This window comes from Rhipicephalus sanguineus, chromosome 8, assembly GCF_013339695.2.
Source record: "Rhipicephalus sanguineus isolate Rsan-2018 chromosome 8, BIME_Rsan_1.4, whole genome shotgun sequence".
NCBI lineage: Eukaryota > Metazoa > Arthropoda > Arachnida > Ixodida > Ixodidae > Rhipicephalus > Rhipicephalus sanguineus.
This window is the reverse complement of record NC_051183.1, coordinates 44003937-44022965: the sequence shown is the minus strand read 5'-3', so window position 1 is coordinate 44022965 and position 19029 is coordinate 44003937. Positions and strand designations below refer to the sequence as shown.

Here is a 19029-nt window from a genome sequence, read left to right as displayed (position 1 = left end):
TGTTTTTCTACGATCAATTTTTTCAAAATTTTACAAACTTGATGTACTTTTTCTGGAAAACTATCCGTCCGACCGTACTCACATTTTCTCAGATTACACCTAAATCCCTTCCGAATAGTCGGAACCTAAGTCTTGGAAAAACTATTTAAGTTATAACTAATAAAAAAATGATGAATAGGAAGGTATTACTCACGGGACGCAACAAATGAGGACAATATTTTTTTCTGGTGCGATAAACGTAGGAGCTGTTTGTATAGGTTGGGATTAATGCCAATATCACGTTCAATAAGCATGCCAAATTTCACGGTCATACTGCTTTTCGTTTTTGAGAAAAGGTGCACTTAATTTTGTGCAGCAGTGAGAAATTTGGTATTCACCCAGAAGCAAGTAAGAAAAGCTACAGGGACAAAATTACACAGACTGAAGGCCACAGACTCTCCTATTGAGCGCGCCAAATTTAACAACCAAATATGGTACAGTTCCAGAGATATGAAGCTGAAACGACGCAACCTGTTTACCTTACCCTACCCCCTAAATATTATTGAGAACTAACAGACAATAATGCCAAAGAAAGTATAGGAGGTGTTATTTGTTGTAATTAGGATAAAGTGTGAAGAAAGTAAAGTGCACGAAAAGTTATCTTTTCGTCCACTTTACTTACTTCACACTTTATCCTAATTACAACGAATAACATCGCCTATACTTTCTTTGACATTATTGTCTGTTAGTTCACATTAATATTGTGTCTAACTAAGAAACGAGCCCTTAAAATCTAGGGTCAAGCTATAGGGTCAAGAGCTTAAGCCAGGGTCTAGAGTTTAAACAGCTTGGGAGGGGGTTGATTAAGCAATCAGTCTTTATCTTTGGGGCGTTGTGCGTCGTAACACATTGATGTCATGATGCAGATGTAAACGCCCTTTCACACATCTGGTGCAACGCTGTCGAAGCTATGCAAAACTTCGGTCAACAAAATGTATAACTCCGCGCGTCTTCTGGTCGGCTTTCTTGGTTGTAAATGCTAGTGCGAGCCGAGCACTAGCCTGCGTGTGTGGCGTCATGACCAGCTGCAAATTAAATACCAGAACCTGGCAACATCCAAACGCCAAGTGATGTAGAATAACATATTGACAGCTGCATGGATGAGATTGTTTGTGTGTAATGGCCAAAACGTTTCATGCATTACTAAGCCAGAAAAAGAACACGAAACCACATTATGGGTGGTAAATACATTGAACTATTTGTTGGTGCGAAGGTTTTACGATACGAATTCCCGCTAGCCTCTACTGTGTTGCACATGGTGTATGAAACGCAATATGTGAAGGTCTCCTTTCTACATTTTAACATCTGCACTGATTAGACGCGCCGCTAATGGCTGTCAATCGCCACTACCAGATTATAGAGACTGGCCACGTGTCCAGCACCACGATAGGTCAATGTCGGCCGTGGAAAGACAAACTGAAAAGGCCCACAATACCGCCCGGCGTAGATAATATCAGTGAATCAGCGACCCTACTGCTGTTATAGGAACAACAGATAACAAATGAAGTAAGCTGGCGCGACGGGGATTGGCTGCCTCCCGCCCCTCTTTTTGCCAGCTGACGTCACGTAGCACGTGATCTTTTTAATGTGCGGACAGCTGACAAATAAGCCCTCGTATGCTACCTGAAGGCATCATGTCTATGAGAACGAGGCCCTCGCTATCAATGAACGAAAGAAGGGAATTTTAAGGGCTCGTTTATCTGTTGATATAACCTTAAGAGCTCATTGTCTGTTGGTTTTCATTAAGGTTGAATACAAAGTATAGTATCATTTTGCGATACCACTGTCGATTCTGTTGGAAATATAATGCGGCTAATGTTAATACAGCTAATGGCTGAAGAATATGTGGAGGGTTGTTTTACGTTCGCATTTCTCCGCTTCGTATAATTGCGCGGCAGCTATTAGCGCGACTACTCGTGCCCGAAAAAAGCCAATTATAACAGAGAGAAATTCAAACGTCTACTAGCTAGATTATTTCGCATAAAGTTAACGTTGTTCTGTCTGTAGTGTCCTCGTACCAGTCATTGTTTTTTATTACCCTCGTGATTGCCTGCTCACCTAGCGACTACACAGTTGCAATGTCAACGCATCCAGACCTGCACTTAATATTTAACGTGTCTTTTACAAAGCGTGATGCCTAATGAAAACGCCGGATAATGAGAAAACACAATTGTCTGGAAAATTTTGTATCATATGCGCCGATTGTATCATTAGAAACCGATAAATGGAGTCTAGTGCAAGTTATAATGGTGCACACTGCAAGTGTATTTACTCAAGTCTTCCAACAATCTATATTACCGGAATATCTGCCAATGAAGTGTCATTTTCGCACAAGTCTTGCTTACAATTAACGCGTTACTTTAGCATTCAGTTTTGCCGATACATGTAAGCTGGTATTTTTATGCATCGTTATGTTTAGTCCCTCGCGCGTGTGCAATAACTAGCAGGCCGTATCACATACAATATGTGGTTACATTGAGCAAACATACGTAAAAGTACATCATTACAAGTTTGGGGCAATATTGAGGGCTCCTGTTGTTGTTTGACACAACCTTAATTAAAATAAACAAATAGTTAAGCCAAGGAAGGCATGGAAGGCCTTAAAAGTCATCGTCTTTCCTTCATACCCCCTAAAGTGTTTTGTAGTAGCTGCGACAAAGCACCCGAGCAACGGGCGCGTTATCCGAAGGCTGCAGGTTCGCTTCCTGCCGGCGGCAAGTTATGTTTTTGTTCACCTTATTTTCTTCACACCTGCATCACAATTACTGCAATACACTTAAAACATTGCAGTTAACTTCCTCTACACATTTCTTGGCTTCACTATCCGCTGGTTTTCATTAATCACTGCAAGTTGGTATGCCACGGGATAATGGCATGCACGCAGTTAAGATTGCACTGCATCAGGATCGGGAAAAAAAAAAAAAAACTTTTTTACCAACAATATTTGCAAAAAGTCGTTCGTTAAGAACACGTTTGTGAATGCTTGTGAAAGGTTTGTGAGCGTTTGTGAAATATTTGTGATTGTTTCGGGGGTTCAGTTTTTTTTTTCTTAATACAAATTGGCGGATAATAATAACACTTGTTTTTTTTTTCTTTTGCACAGCACCTTCGACTCCTAGGAACTTTTCGGTGGCTCGTTTTGAGTCTAGGTCCCTTATCCTCAACTGGTCGGAGCCGCAGGAGAAAAACGGAGAACTCGAGGGTTACATCCTCACTTGGAGCCTTAGTGCCGACGGCCGTGAAATCAACCGTACGGATATCAGCCCGAGGAGTACAAAGATATCCTCACTGGAACCGTACACCGAGTATACACTGCAACTGCGCGCTTATAATAAGCACAAGACGAAGCGCTTTGAGGGTCCTCCAGTTCGCATCCACGCTCGCACACTGCCCGAAGGTAAGTAGTGGGTTAGTAGCCGCTTGAACAGCTATGTGGCTGAGTCGATTCGAATACGTATATTTAATGAGACCAACTGTTGTATGTCAAGTCGAACATCTAAATTTCTTGTTCTTGTTCAACAACGCTAAATGTAAATAACCACACTGAGGCTGTTCTATAATAGAAGGTAATGTTGACATTAATTTATGCATGCCTTCGCCAGTATTCAAGAATGCGTGTCAAGTAAATTCTATACTATATCCAATATTCTTTAACTGTATCTTTCCGTCTGCGTATTACCGCTGTATCTACGCGCTACCTACATCTAAATTGGGGCATTATTATTTATTTATTTGGTTTGAATACATAGAAAACACGAAGACACAGAGGAAATAGGGAGGGGACAGGCTGACAACTGCCACCTAAAGGGGCACAACGCCTGCCTGCTCATTTGGGAAAGGGGAAACATTGGGGAAAGGAAGATAGGGGGGAAAGAAAAAGGAAAGAAAATAGGTAAGAAAAAAAAACAAATAACACAGACGTAAACACGAATAAGTGGTCACAAGGAAAATTGTCTATACGCGGGAGGCCAAATCGGTGTTTTTTAAGAAAGTAAGTAGGGCTCGATGGGCCTGGTCACGCCGAGCAGCACAACCCCTCGGGAACAGGCAATCATCAAGGTTCGTACACTTGAGACCAATAAGTCCATATTCCTTGATGAGCAGTGCTCGCTGCATAACAAATGCGGGACACTCAAAAATTATGTGTTCTAGTGTCTCACAGGAGTCACACGACGTACATGATGGACTGTCTACACGACCTTGTCGGTATAAGCGCTCACGCACTAATACGGAGCCAACTCTTAGCTTATATAAGAGGGCTCTGTCACAACGAGGCAATCCACGACCACGAATACGGGGAGGGAACAACCCGCGGCTTGCGACACGTTGGTCAGGGTGCTGCTTTAAAAGATGTCGGCGGATCAACAGACGAGCGTTGTCTATCAGGCACGAAATTTCTTGGCAGTCGCACTCGTTGTGGGCACAACTTGAAGCAACGTGATCGGCCTCTTCATTCCCAGCAATACCCACATGCGAAGGTATCCACTGGCAAATGAGGGACACCCCACTAGAAATAATGTTTGTGGCAGATTTTACAATGCTGCATGTAATTGGACCGTCGCAGTCTTTTCTCAACAGTCTGCTAAGGGCAGCACGAGAGTCTGCGAGTATGACAACCTTTGGTGATCCTAATTCTTCTTGAACGTATTTCAGAGCAACATCAATCGCTGATAGTTCCGCAGTTGTTGATGAAGATGGATGCGGTATGCGAAACACCCGTCTGATGTTAGTCGAAGGGCAATAGAAAGCTGCAGAGCCACCTTGGCCGTCGCTGCGTACAGATGCGTCTGTAAATACATGGAGATAGTCATCAAACTTTTCAAATAGGTGCGACTGGGCCAACTGAAATAGTGCCGAAACAGGCTGGTCAGACTTTTTATGTATTCCGGGAATGGATAGATAAATGGGGAAGGTGCACTGGTTGTACTCTTTCGGGGTTGTGAAGGTAGTGGAATCTTCTGAATTGCCGGCAATCGTAGTAAACAATGCCGCCATTTTCCCCATGCGAGATCCCGGGCGTTGAGTGAGGCGATTAATAAGTGCTTTACCGTCTGTTGCTCGGTGCAAACGCCCGATATGGTGCAGCGCTCTCTGGTCTGCCTGTAGCCTCAGGGGCAACTGGTGCGCTTCGGTGAGTAGAGGAACAGATTGCGCCTCGCGAGGTAAACCAAGTATGATTCGGAGGGCAACACAGTGGTCCCGTTCCAATTGAGATATCAGAGTAGGTGGCACGTTCAAGACTGGCAAAGCGTACATCAAGCCAGAGAGCACAGCTGACTGATACACCTGTAGGGCTGTCGTCTGATCGCAGCCAGTGCCCCTAGCAGTCAGAGCAGCCACATACTTGAAGAGCGTCTGTGATTTGCGCCTCGCAGAGGTAACGGCAGGCCGCCAAGACAGGCGATCATCGATAATTACGCCCAGGTAACGATGTTGTCGTACCCACTCTATTGGTGTATCTCCGATGTAAAGCCGGCTCATGCTTCGTCGAGCACGTTGTCTGGGATGGTAAGCAATGGCGGCTGACTTAGCAGGCGAAATTTGTAGACCAACTTCTTCGAGGTACTCTGTAGTAGTATTCAGCGCTCTCTGCAAAATTCCGCGAAGACGCGGACCCTGCTGCGAAGGACCGCTTATCCACAGTGCAATATCGTCAGCATAGATTGCTATGCCTATTGGGAACTCATATTCTTGAGGTAATCGGCTTGGCAGCCCAGCAAGTACACTGTTAAAGAGAAGCGGCGACAGAACGCTACCTTGGGGGACACCGCATTTAACAGTGCGCGATTCACTTGTCACTCCTCCGATGAGTACTTTCATTTTGCGCTCCGATAGAAAGTTACGCACGAAATTAAGCAGTCGACCCGAAATTCCGGCAGTCATAAGTGCAAAGACAATCTCCTTATGTGGCACCGAATCAAAAGCTTGTTGAACGTCCAGGAAGAGCATATATGCAGAGTGCCTGTTTTCTCGAGCAGATTCAAGTGTTGATACGAGATCTGCGATGCTATCGATGGTTGAACGATGTCGACGAAAGCCGCTCATAACTTCAGGAAAGAAATTGAGCTCCTGTAGTCTGCCATCTAGACGAAACAGCACCATTCGCTCCATCAGCTTCATAACATTAGAAGTTAGTGATATGGGCCGGTATGACTTGAGGTGTTTTGCAGGGCGCCCAGGCTTTAAGATTGGTTTCACGATAGATGATTTCCATTCAACGGGGATCACAGACGTTCGCCACGCTTTGTTATATTCGTCCAAGATGTAGTGATGGAAGCTCTCATCGATGTTTCGTAAGGCTAAAGAGCAAGAGACTCAGAAGCATGCAGATGTAACATTTTTTTTGTGTGTGTGTGAAAGCTCAGAAATAAATTGTATTCTAAGATGACCTAAAATACAGAGACGCCGTTTTACTGTTTTTTCTGTCGCCAGTTACGCTAATTGAAGGCCGTTATGAAATAACCAAAACATACACCATGCTGCCATTTCATTTCCTCTTTTCAGCACCCGGGCCTATTGTGGACTTGGACTTGGTGGCCTTCAAGAACAACACTGTGCACCTCACCTGGCGTCCTCCCCTTCAAAAAAGAGGAGAGCTTCAGAGTTACGTGGTCATCTACAACGCCACTAAGGTAGTAATTTCACGTCCGTGCCATAGACCCTTGTAGTGCAGGCATGCTTACGCCTTCTTTATTGTTCTAGACTCGGAAACGGGTGTTGTCGATATTTTTTTAGAAAAATATTTAGGCGGTAGTATTGGCCCCGGAGATCATGAGCAGACCATTTTTTTTCCTTTGTGACAGTGCATAAATTGTAAGGTTTCAAGCATAGGCGTGGTCAGGGTTCTCCATCAAGGGAGCCGGGGGGGGGGTGAAAGTATTTATCGCAGACCCCTCCCCCCCTCCCGTTGATCGGTTATATGCTACACAACCGAATAAAAATGAACATGAAGTGATGACATGCTTCTCAAAGTGGCCTGCCTTTGGTCCCTGATTTTCCGGGAGTAAAGACAGGAAGTAAACCGCTCTCGAAATGTAACGTCAGGGGCCCTCGGCCGTCATTATCGTCCAAAACCTACGTCGTCATAGCCCTGCTTTTTAAAGAATGACGGGACAGGTCTGAACGAATAGAAATATGGGGCATACTTCGTGCGACCCTTTACGTGATTGGAGGGGGCGACCCCCCCCCTAATAACGTAAGGAAGGCAGAGCCTAGCCCCCACCGCTCGGAGAATAAGTTTAGGCGAGAAAGCACGTCTTGAGAAAAGGGTAAAATTAATGCGCCTTGATGCACTCTGCTTGGTGCGAATGTTTTGCTCAAGTTGAACTCTAGCAACACACGAAATCACATAACTACACAAAAGTTGTTTCAGCGGCGTTTTATGATATGTTCATCACTTACTGCTGCATCATGGCGTCTCCTATGAAAAGCTGCTCACATGAATATTCGGAGCACTGTGGAGTGAACCTGCACATGTAGGATTATATGTCGAGCACATTCGACTAAAGAATCTTTTCAATGACAGGTATTCCATTATGGTAAAACACTTCTCATATATACCACAATGATATAGAAGACACTATTCATCTGCAGTAATTAATAAGAACAATAAAGGACTAGTTCCAGAAGCTTCATCTACATAATAAGTAAAATTATGTATTTGATCTAACTATTGTGGCTCCCTAGTGGTCGAAGTGCATGTGCTTTCAAGTGTATTGTCCTGGCATCACTCGAGCATGAGACCTCTTGCACCGAGTGTGTCTATAAGTGAACTGGTTCCTGCTGATGTTTGCATAACGATAAAACTGTTGCTCGCACAGCACCCGCTGTTACTACATATTGCTGGAATAACGCAGAATAATAATCTACAGGATGCCAGTCACCATTTGTTCTGCATATTCTAGCTATTTTTGTTCTCACTGTTCAGCCAGGCAAACCAACTTTAACGAATGTTCCGAGTGAATTGCTGCCGGTTGCGAGTGTATGCCATGGAATGCCTGCTGTCTGCACCTTCGACGTGGAGGAACTGCCCGCCGAATACGTTTACACCTTCGACGTGCGTGGCATCAACGTTAACGTCAGCGCTTGGGGCGATGCGCTGGAGTCGCCAATCCAGGTGGAGGTTCCAGCTGGAGGTAAGGTTATAACAACTGTTGGTATTTTATGTTCCAAAACCAGGATATGATTATAAGAGACGCAGTACTGGAGGGCTCCGGAAATTTCGAACACCTGGGTTTCTTTAACGTGCACCTAAATATAAGCACATGGACCGCTAGCATTTTGCCTCCGTCGAAACGCGACCTCATTGGCTGAGATTCGATCACGCGACTTTCGGGTCAGTAGTGGAGCACTGCAACCACTACGCCACTGTTGCGGGTTGGAAGTAAGGGTAAACAGTGTGTAAATAGTTTCACCTCGACGTGAGAACTTACTGAGAGGGAAACACAAGTTAAACTTGTTTTCGGAACAGGAGAACCGTCAAGTTAATGAAGCACTACTCTGTACCTTAAGATAATCGACCCCATCGCGTAACTTTCGCAACTGCCTGCGCCCATTTCAGCATGCCCGTTTAGCGAAGTATTTGCTTTCATCTGCACGCGCGTGTCTACATCTGTGCCTTCTTCATGGTTTTTCACACCCGTCAATGAGCCTTCCTTTGTGGGCCTTGTGACGAACCTGCAGTAATTTTGTAAACAAGCAAGTAGGTAAAACATTTGAAGCTGCCCTAACCCTTCGCTTAGGTGTCAGGTGACATCACTCGTACATCGACGTTCGTGTGCCGAGGTGTATTCCTTGGGCTGCCGAAACGAATCTCGGAGGCCGCGTAGAAAGAAGCGCCTGGTTTAGATCTGCGATACCAAGGCGTTGGACTGGGCTAGTTGGAACATTGTCAAAAGGGATAACAGAACAGCGGGAAACACTGGACACAGTGAGAAGAAACGGTTTAGATCTCCTTCGGTAGGGGCCGCAACGATCCGAGCTGCTCACAAGAAAACCGTCTGATATTTTAATGAACTGCTTCAATTATTTTTATTAATAATCCTGACAGGTAATTGACCATTGTCTTAAGTAAACGTGTGCTCTAATATAACATGCCTCCAATATAACTCGTAAAGTGAACCAGCACCATCGATTTCGTACCAGTTTTATTTCTCGCACGAGTTTTTCTCAATGCTCCGTAAACCGGAAGTAACGGCTCGACCGGAAGTTCTAGAAGAAAAACAAGAGTGCCACTCGTTGCTCGTTCCACCAGTAAATATATCTGCAAATGTCCACTCGGTTTTTATACAAAATCAATTCATGGACTGTGTGTCATCGCGTACTAATGTCTTCCAGGCGTTGCATTGTAAATAGCTCGAAAACGGCTACATAATAAGGTACACATTATATAGGCGCTGACATCCGACAGCGGTTTAGTGCGCGAACGTAAAATAAACAGCCAAATATGACGAAAAAGCAACAAGAAAACTGAAGGTGTTGTGAAGGTACAGCACTCCACCAATTTGTAAAGACGTTTATTGACGGCGTGATTGACGGCGACGATGCACAAATACGATAGTCACGACGGATCGCAGACTCGCAGACTCTTACAAGCACGAACACGAGGAGCATGCTCTCCGAGAAGAGACGAAGAGGACGATCCACTAGAAGGCGCTCGAGAGGAAGACCCATTACAGCGTTCCAATGCTTCTCTACAAAGCAAACGTGTGACCGACATCGAGGAATGAACGAACTGGGGTTCTAGGTGCGCGAACACGGAAAGGTGTTAAACTTGCTGATTTAGACAGAATATTCTTAGGAGTGCGATGGATTGGGCAATATCCTTGTCAGGCAGTCATCCAGTTGAATCGCATATGTCCGCAAGATTGACACCTCACAGGCTTCCCACACCTGGAACTTCGTTTCAATCATTTTTCATTTTAGAATAAGTTTGACATGCTTTCTTGTTTCGCTTGTCTTTTTCTGGCATGCCTGACTCTATATCCTGCGTTCGCGAAATAAATCTTTCGTCGAACGTAGTTGATGTAAATGTCACACCACATTCAGGAGGGGAGCCTGCAGATTTCACTTCCAAACGTAATTATCTTCGGTTATAACAGGAAAGTAACCTCGCATATAGCGCACTGAAATAAAAAAGACAAACTTTGCTTTGTTTAGGATGCCCACTGAGCTATCCATTTCCTTTCTAGTATCGCACTTCATTGGCTACGTGTTCAAGGTTAGATAGGATAAGACAAAATTGGCAAATACTTGCAGGCGGGCCTCTAGGCGAAATTTAATATTAGTACATGTTTTTTATGAAATATTATCGGTGCGTCATTTATAAGGAAATTTAAAGAAGAAGCTAAGGTCTTAGTGCGAACGATGGCCGTTTATAAAAAAAAAGAGCATTTCCGCTGGAATAGTTCGCAGGAGAAAAATTTCAGCCAATTGTGACACTGGGCATACCATTAGCGTAGGCAGCTGACCTATGCCAAAGAACACTTGAAAAAGAATGGTTTGTGAACTCGACCCCAAGTTAGGTGTGTATACAATGATCCTTTTTAAGAAAGTATGAGGTCATCAGATCTAGTTAAACAAGTGAAAAAAATGTTTGCATATTTACAGACTTTCATAATAATCCTCCAATATATGCAACAGCTGATCGGACCCTCTTTTACAGCTTTCCTGTATGAGATGTACGAGTCACTCGGATTGGCATACGCCTGTAAATATGTATTGAGAAATCAAATCGTTCCTTCTCAAGTTGCGCATTTTGCAAGTCGCTAATTGTAAAGCAACAACGCACTTTTCTCAACTATTATCTGCACACCGCCACTAAACACTTCCAAGAAAAAAATAATTAAGCACTGAGTAGACATACCTGTTGCTAATGGCACATGCTTCCGCATTAAAATTTGCGGGACTTGCGCGTATCCTAATTATATTACATTTGAAGAATATCATAACAAATTTGGAGGACGTTTGAGCTTTGTCTTCAAGAACTGAACGTCATAGTGTAATCAGGCCCCGTGTGCATCGTCTTCTCAACTGCTAACCTGGCTTCGGCTCCCGGTGGATACCTCAACTGCGCAGCAAGGAAACGAACTCCTGTGCGCGCAACATTAGCTGTTTCAAAGCATCCTAGAATGCCTACTGCAAGTACAGTTGCGAAGTATCCACTACGTTATAATTCTTCCTTTTGCAAATCAGCGAAGGGCCACTACGCCTCCGTAAGGCAACACGCGAACCTACGCAGCGGCTCACTTTGTTGATGCTTTTGCTGCGGATGATTATTGAATACGTGTGAGCGCTTTGTAATGGGTGGGCCTTTAAAACAACCATTAGTTGCGCAGTTCACATGTTTGACGCCTGACACCGCTTTTACGCTTCTGCAACGCAATATTACATACGGTAAGGAGACTCCTCCCAATACATGACATTCATATAGTGTTTTTTTTTCGAAGATGTTTCAAGCAATGGCGTGGCTCTTTGGTAGAACACCTGCTTGCCACACAGCAGGCCTGGGTTTAATTCGCACTCGAACCTAAGATTTTTATTATTTACTTTATTTGTATCTTTCTCAATTTTTCGCTCACGGACAAAGCTGATTTTTCGCTCACTACCAACGACGCCGACGCCCGAATTTCCGCGAAACGAGCTCTTTAAAGTTCTCGCGTTAATAACAGGGAGACTTATCACCTTTCCAGCAGACTCTGCTAGAGGCTGTCGCATTACTCATTTACAAGTGCACGTTCTTTATTACCAGCGTCTTAGCTATCGGGTTCGGCGCATAAAATTCAATTTTGCACCACGGTCACAAGCATTACCGTATCCGGTGGGCTGGCATGAACGCACTTCCAGTCGCCACGCATCTTGGAGGGGCTGTGTGCAAGCGGTACATTAACGACGACGAGGCGACACGCACATGGCTAGCGCCCTAATGATGATGCACAAAGAAAGGCCCGCGCTTTGTAAACATTCGATGCCTAACTGGAACTGATATCGCACAGGCTTGTGAAACGGCAGGAAGACTCGTCACGAGTGAAGGCACATCTCTTTTCTCTTGCTCCTGCTGGCGCACTCAGCTTCATTTTGAAAGAACTTGAAAATTGCAGCGAATATTTTTTTAGTCCTTGCTATGCCTGGCAGGTAATGAAGACATATGCCTCAGTTACAAGTCATGCGTTGGTGTCTGATCATGATTTATTTCTTTGGTTATGTGAATTAATAATTTTGTTCGCTGATGCATGTTCAAATTCTTCGGCACAAGAGTCATCATAAACACGCGAAAACAATATGTCTGCCGTCCATTATAAAAAGGAGCCGAATTTCTCGATGCGAAAATTGTCACTCGGACTTATAACGTATATTTATACGGTCGCTTCTGTCTGGCTGCACTTGCTGAGTCATTTTTCGGGACTACCTCATCTGTTCGTGTCGTTCAAATGCAGCGGCAGCGCTCTGCCTGCGCCTTGCGACAAGTCTAAATGATCGAGGAAAACGCAGTAATGTTCGAGCTGTGGCGCTTCAAGCATGTGTTCAATGCGTTTTACCATAAGAAAGTTTAGAGAGCAATCTTTTTATTGCGGGGATACGCTAATGTTTTCGGACATCACGTTTCTAAATGCGTTATTATACATGTTATTAACAAGGCGTTTTAAGGCGTTCAAGTTCGTCTGAGGTCCAAGAAGTATTGTCCAAAGAAAAGCTTAGTGCGCCAGCTGCGCCTGTATTTCGTCCACTTCGTCTGCGCGGGGTCACGTGGTGGAAAAAAACAAACTAAATGTGAATGGGAGCGTGTGATCTGTGCGTGTACTCTGACCACTTCGAAATAATAATCATTGCCGCGGTTTCATGTAGTAAACCAGGATATCATTACGGGGGACGCCGTAGTGGAGGGCTGCGGAAATTTCGACCTCCTGGAGTTCTTTAACGTGCACCTAAATCTAACTAGACGGCTCTCTATTTATCGAAATACGGCCGCCGCGGTTTGTCCAGTCCGTTTTTGCGGCGTTTGCGCGGGTAAAAATAAAAATGCAGTGCTTTCTTGCAATATAGCGGTATGGGTTTGTGCTCGCTTGCAGACCCACCGCCTCCGAAGAATGTGTCAATGGTAGCCGGAGACTGTCCGTCTGCGCCGGAGCCGGACACCCAGAAGAAGTTCATGATTTCCAATGACATGTTTGATGACATAAACGGCGATATCAGACGTTACGACGTGGTCATTGGATCTGCCGAACTCATCGGTAAGTTTTCATAATCCCTTGCAGGGTGTGTGCATAGTCACGGTAGTGATTGAATGTGTATTAGCAGAAAAAAAAAAAAAGCTCACAGGGTCTCATGTATTCCCCTGAGACGACTAGAAGGAGAAAGCCATCATCTTTTTCTTCTCATTCGATTTATTATTCCTCATCCGCAACCCTGTGAAATCTTTCTGCACAACGTGGTTTTGCTCTGCCTCTGTGATCGTAGGCATTGCAAGCTATTTTTTTTTATTGAAATGATGGAATAGGAGAGGTTAGTGCCATTATAGTGGCACCGGCTACTCCTTTTCGCTTAGAATACAGAATATGTAGTAACAAGATTAATAAGGGCACAAAATGCAATACAGTAGAACACAGGAAAATACGCACAGCCGAACATCACATGGCAGTTCATAAACCTCTAAAACGTCTAATAGGTTCATATGTACAAAATACTCACAGCCGAACATCTCATGGCAGTTCATATACGTCTAATAGGTTCATATGTACACAAGTGTTGTATGACAAGTTCAAATGGGAAAAGTCAGTTCACCTGTATACGCTCAAACTCAAATATTCTGTATTGCTTGACATGCACAGGAAAACACACTGACACAAATGATGACACATAAAATCAAACACACTATCACAAACATAACACAATTCCTTCAGTATGAAGGGGAAGTCGACATCGTGTGCAGTAGGTCAATATTTCCATAAAATATTCGATTCTTCAAGAAACTTTTTCAAGGCGACAAGCGCTCTTTTCTGAAGACTTGCGTTGGCCATGGACCTAGTATTTTCGTCAATGTGAAAGGCCTTCTATCTAAAAGTAGTAGACTTGCTCGTAATACTTTTCGTTGTGATTCATAGTTTGTGCACTCGATAAGTAGATGATGTACATCTTCGTCAGGGTGGCCGCAGGAACATTCTGTACTAGACGCACGTTTTATCCTGTGTAGGAAGTGTCGCGTAAATGCTGTGCCAAGCCGTAGGCGGTGGACTAATGCTTCAAATCTCCTATTTTCTCTCAAGTCTGATGGAATGCATAGTTTTATGTCAGGTTCTATTAAATATAAGTCCGAATTTTTAGACTTTTCATCGAACCATTTGTCTTTGGCGAGGCTAAAGGTTGTCTGTCTCAGGAGTAGGCGGATTTCATTGTGAGAAATTGGAAGGCTAATTGTCTCTTCGTTATTGTGCGCCCAATTTGCCGCGGCGTCCGCTGCAGTGTTTCCTGGAATGTTGCAGTGACCTGGTATCCATTGGAATGCGATCACGTGATTCATTGCTTTTGCTTTTGCGTGTTCTTTTAGGGTTTCATATAATAGGGAAGAGTTTAGAGAATCTTTTCTAGTACTTTGTAGAGACGCTAGAGCGGCCTGTGAATCGCTAAAAATGACCCATTTTTGCTCCTTCTTTACTGATGTTATAAAGCGCAACGCGGATAGAATTGCAAAGAGTTCCGCAACGGTAGAAGACGTCACTCTACATAATTTAAATGGCTGCTCTACTGCCAAGTGTGGAATGACAAAAGCCGAAGAGGAGGAATTTGCATGGGAAGAGCCGTCTGTATACACGTGACTATACTGTGGATATAGGTTATAAATCTGGAATAGTGCCAGCTGCTGCGCGAATATCATGAACATGTCCCTTTTTGATATTATTCCCTCAACCGACAACTGTATCTTTGGTCTTGGCAGCATCCAAGGAGGGAAATTAATATCTACTCTGCTTATCTCATATCTCGGTAATAGTTCTTTATGTTCTTGAACGATATTGTGAAGCTTACATTTATTTCTTTCTATAAGTGCGAGGTTCAATGGATGCATCTCGTGCTGAGTTAAAATGCGGTAAACATGTCGACAAGTTTCGACTGTTCGTATGACAGTAAATGGCGGATGACGAACTTCAGCTATAACGAGAGGACTCGAAGTTGCCTGTGGGACTCCTAGGCACACCCTTAGCCCCCTTGCCAGTATTCTCTGAAGGCGTTCCTCGGTAGTTTGCGACAACCCCTGGAGAACAGGTGCCGAATAAGCAATCTTTTGCTTTATTAGTGCGTTATGCACTTGCAATAGTGAAGAGACTGAAGCTATCTCTACCTTACCTGGTTTCGCACTGCCTCCGTGATCGACCCATCTTTGACCAAGCGACAATGTCACGCGACGACGTCATAAAGTACCGTCACGTACTGATGTCATAGTGACGTCACAGTGACATCGAAAGGCGTGCGCAGGGTTCCCCATCAGGGCGGGAGGGGGCAAAGGTTCATCGCAGCTCCCCCCCCCCTACTAAGTCAATGTATGGGGCAGATTTTGCGCCCCCTTCTTAGGCGACTAGAAGGGTGAATGTACGGGGCAGATTTTGCGCCCCCCTCATAGGTGATTAGGGGGGGCGGCGGCCGCCCCCCTGCCCCCTTCCCGTGTGCGCACGCCTATGGTGACATCGTAACGACGGCACAAATATAGGGATTTATGAGTTATGATGGCATGATGTGGGGACGTTCCCACATGATGATGATTTCTTGCGTCACTCGTGTTCGCGCCACAGACGCCGGACGCCGTCGCCGTCGACGGTCAATTTCCGTGTATGATGAGGCATCGAAGACTTTGACCTACATAAATATTTATTGAAAAATCCACAGAGCAGTACCGCAACTCTGCCAATATGCAATAGCTTAGTAAAATATCGATGGTTGTTATGTCCTGGCCACTTCCAGTGCATCTGTTTTCGGTTTAGATATGCTTACACGCCCAGATTTACAGAGCGAAGTTTCAATGCGCTGTATCGTTTAGACACTTGCACGTATTGTTCACTACGGCTCGACTTTTTAAAATGATGTATTGAATGGTGAGGAATTCTGCCAGTAGTATCACTACATTAAAATGATCTGTTATAGACAATGCCGTCCGCGGTGCTCATTATTTTATGTTTGGTAATTGAACTCGCTGTGAAGTTTCTTGACGGATGTATCCACAGATAATGCATGATACCTTATTAAGATGTCCGTTCGATATATTGCTGTATCTCTGGGACATACTCATGCATATTACATCTTGCTGGCAGCATGGCAGTCCAAGGAAAACTGAAATAGCCATTCCTCTCACTGCCTCATAGGAAATAAGCTCTTAGTCATGCTTCAATTTTTACATTCCGAGAGGCATCCTTCCGTGTCGCGGTTGATGTATATTAAGTAAAATAGGTCAGCTAAACCAACAGCAAATCGCTAACATGTACGCTGTTTCGGTTGGCCCATTCCTTCAATCTAAACCTCTATTTCAATGGTTGCCGAGTCACTGCGGAATTGTCGGCAATGACCGCGCGGATGAAGCTGCACGATCGGCTCATGACCAAGGCCTGCGGTCACCCATACCACTCTTGAGAACGGACGCCGCGTGGCGACTACAATCACTTGCACGCCGTATCACTCTTCTACAATGGAATACGCAGGGTTTTTCCAACGCGCGCCTGCATTCGATTGACCCAAATTTGCGACTTCGTTTGCCATCCGGGCTCTCAAGACGCGATGCAACTTTACTGTGCCGCATGTGGTTGGGCGTGGCATTTACGAATGCGTATTCGTGTCTGATTGAAATGGCCAGCAGTGCGGCATGCAACATTTGCGCCTGCGAGGAGACGCTTGAACACATTCTATGCCACTGCCCATCATATCAGACTCAACGACGTAGTATGGAGGTCAAGCTCCGTCACCTGGACTCAAAACCACTTACAGAAAAGAAGATCTTGGGACCTTGGCCTACGCTCTCGCATATGCGCAAGGATCGAAAGCCCTCTTGTGCTTCTTGAGGACCACCGGACTTCATGAGCGCCTGTGAACTAACAGCGCGATTTCGTGTTGTGTAGTTTCACGCTGTTCATCCATCTGTTTCTTACTCTTCTTCTTTCTTCTCTACCCTTTCCTTTCTAATATTCCCCCTTCCCCCACCCCAAGTGTAGGGTAGCCAACCGAGCCAAAGCTTGGTTAACCTCCCTGCCTTTCCTCTTCGTATCTCTCTCTCTCACTCTCTCGCGGTTTGATTCACATTTAGCTTAGTATTGGATCAGCCGTTGTGAATCATTCAAAGACAATATTCAAGAGTATAGTAAAAATTGTTGAGCTTGCAGATGTAGGAATAATAGACGTCTCTTCACAGATAAAGACGTTGAAAGTGGCATTATGTGGAAAGAAGTTTCCCGAAATCAGCCTACTCCACCACATGTGATTACACCACAAGACTGGAACCCTTTCGCCAAGGGTAAGCCGCTTGTTATCTTGCGCCGTCAGTGCATGCTTCACAGCTCTTATTCCTCTGAAATTGTGATGTCAGATTTCTTGGAGATGCGTGAAAAGCTCCCGGATTGAATGATCTCGTTCGCAAGTACACTACATGACACCTAAAGCCTGCATATCACTAAACATGTTCCATCTAGATAACGACACACTTAGTGTAATAAATGAAAAAAAATGTAGCTTGCTTGTTGTCCCGACAAATTAGAACCTCGTAGAGGCACCGGGCCCTTTACTCTGACTGCGGTTTGTTCGCCCAATGTAAACTTCTATAACGGATTAATTGAATTAGTAGCATTCGGCCATGTGACTCTTGGTATGCTGTCATAAGTGGAATGTTGGTACTGGCGAGTTTATTCATGGCGTAATTACTGGCGCGTGTTAGGATGAGATAACGTGAATAATGATGTCGCTTAGCACTTTCCAGTTCCCTGCTCCGTGCTATTAGAACCTAGTGGAATAAAAAAGCAATGCGTCGAACGCTTTCCTGCTTGCTTCCTACCTACTTTTCAAAAAGCATGGAACAATTATTTTCTGGCATCATAGAGAACCATGACCAGGATCCGCTGAACTGTGAGCCACTGCGAGGCCGAGAAGGGACAATGATATGCACCATCGGCAGTGAAATTTGCGACGACAACCGGGAGGTCCCCTGCAATGGGCCTCTTAGAGGGGGAGCAGAGTACGCGTAAGTAGAAGCGAGAAATGTATTTATTATTAATTTGTTTGACACGTACTGACACGAGCTCAATGCAGGTTGGATCAATCTAACCAAACGAAAACAATGAGCAACAAGTAAGAGCACGATGTGTAAAAGAATCCTAATACAATTTTCGTAAAATCGAAGGACTCTGAACACCCGCGCTGTTAGTTTTAGTACTGTATTTACATTCGTGTTTAGATACCGTTTTTCATGTCAAATAGGACAATCAACCAATTTGGAGATTTCAGCAAGCGGGTCTCGCCAGTAGTTTATTGACCTACGCAGTGTGTCGAATGCCAGTTTTCTATCGAGTAGCTCGGAATTAATTCCAGCCGCAACTTAAGTACATGATTTAGGTGATATACCACTTACGGTTATGTTGTATTACTGTATTTGTGTAATGAAGGATTTGGTTCTGGCAAACAGTTTCAAATATATCAGTAGATGACAGAAAACACTAGAGCGCATCGCACATAACGCCGAGAACTAATTTTTGAGGCAGTTAGCAACACATATGGGTCCTTTTTTAGGTTTTATTGATGAGCTAAAGATCGCAAAAATATCTGTCATCGTTAAAGGCGGTAATAAAAATGACCTTAATAACTATAGGCCTATCTCAATATTACCTATATTCTCTAAAATGTTTGAGCAAGTTGTCAACTTACGACTTTCAAATTACTTTTTGCAAGAAAATGTGATAATACAACAGCAGTATGGCTTCCAAAAGAAACTAACTACTGAAACAGCGTTACTGGATATTAAAGAAAAAA

The 19029-nt window shown here is 44.3% G+C and overlaps 1 protein-coding gene across 1 annotated transcript in view; it reads left to right on the top strand.

Moving 5' to 3' along the window:
* Window positions 1–19029, top strand: part of LOC119401789 (tyrosine-protein phosphatase Lar) — a 50465-nt gene that overhangs the window by 14140 nt on the left and 17296 nt on the right. Inside the window, exons 5-10 of the mRNA XM_037668762.2 lie at window positions 3143–3436; window positions 6544–6671; window positions 7967–8174; window positions 13107–13268; window positions 17423–17524; window positions 18103–18244. Of these exons, the coding sequence (XP_037524690.1) occupies window positions 3143–3436; window positions 6544–6671; window positions 7967–8174; window positions 13107–13268; window positions 17423–17524; window positions 18103–18244 (1036 nt within the window). The remainder of the gene's footprint in view (window positions 1–3142; window positions 3437–6543; window positions 6672–7966; window positions 8175–13106; window positions 13269–17422; window positions 17525–18102; window positions 18245–19029) is intronic.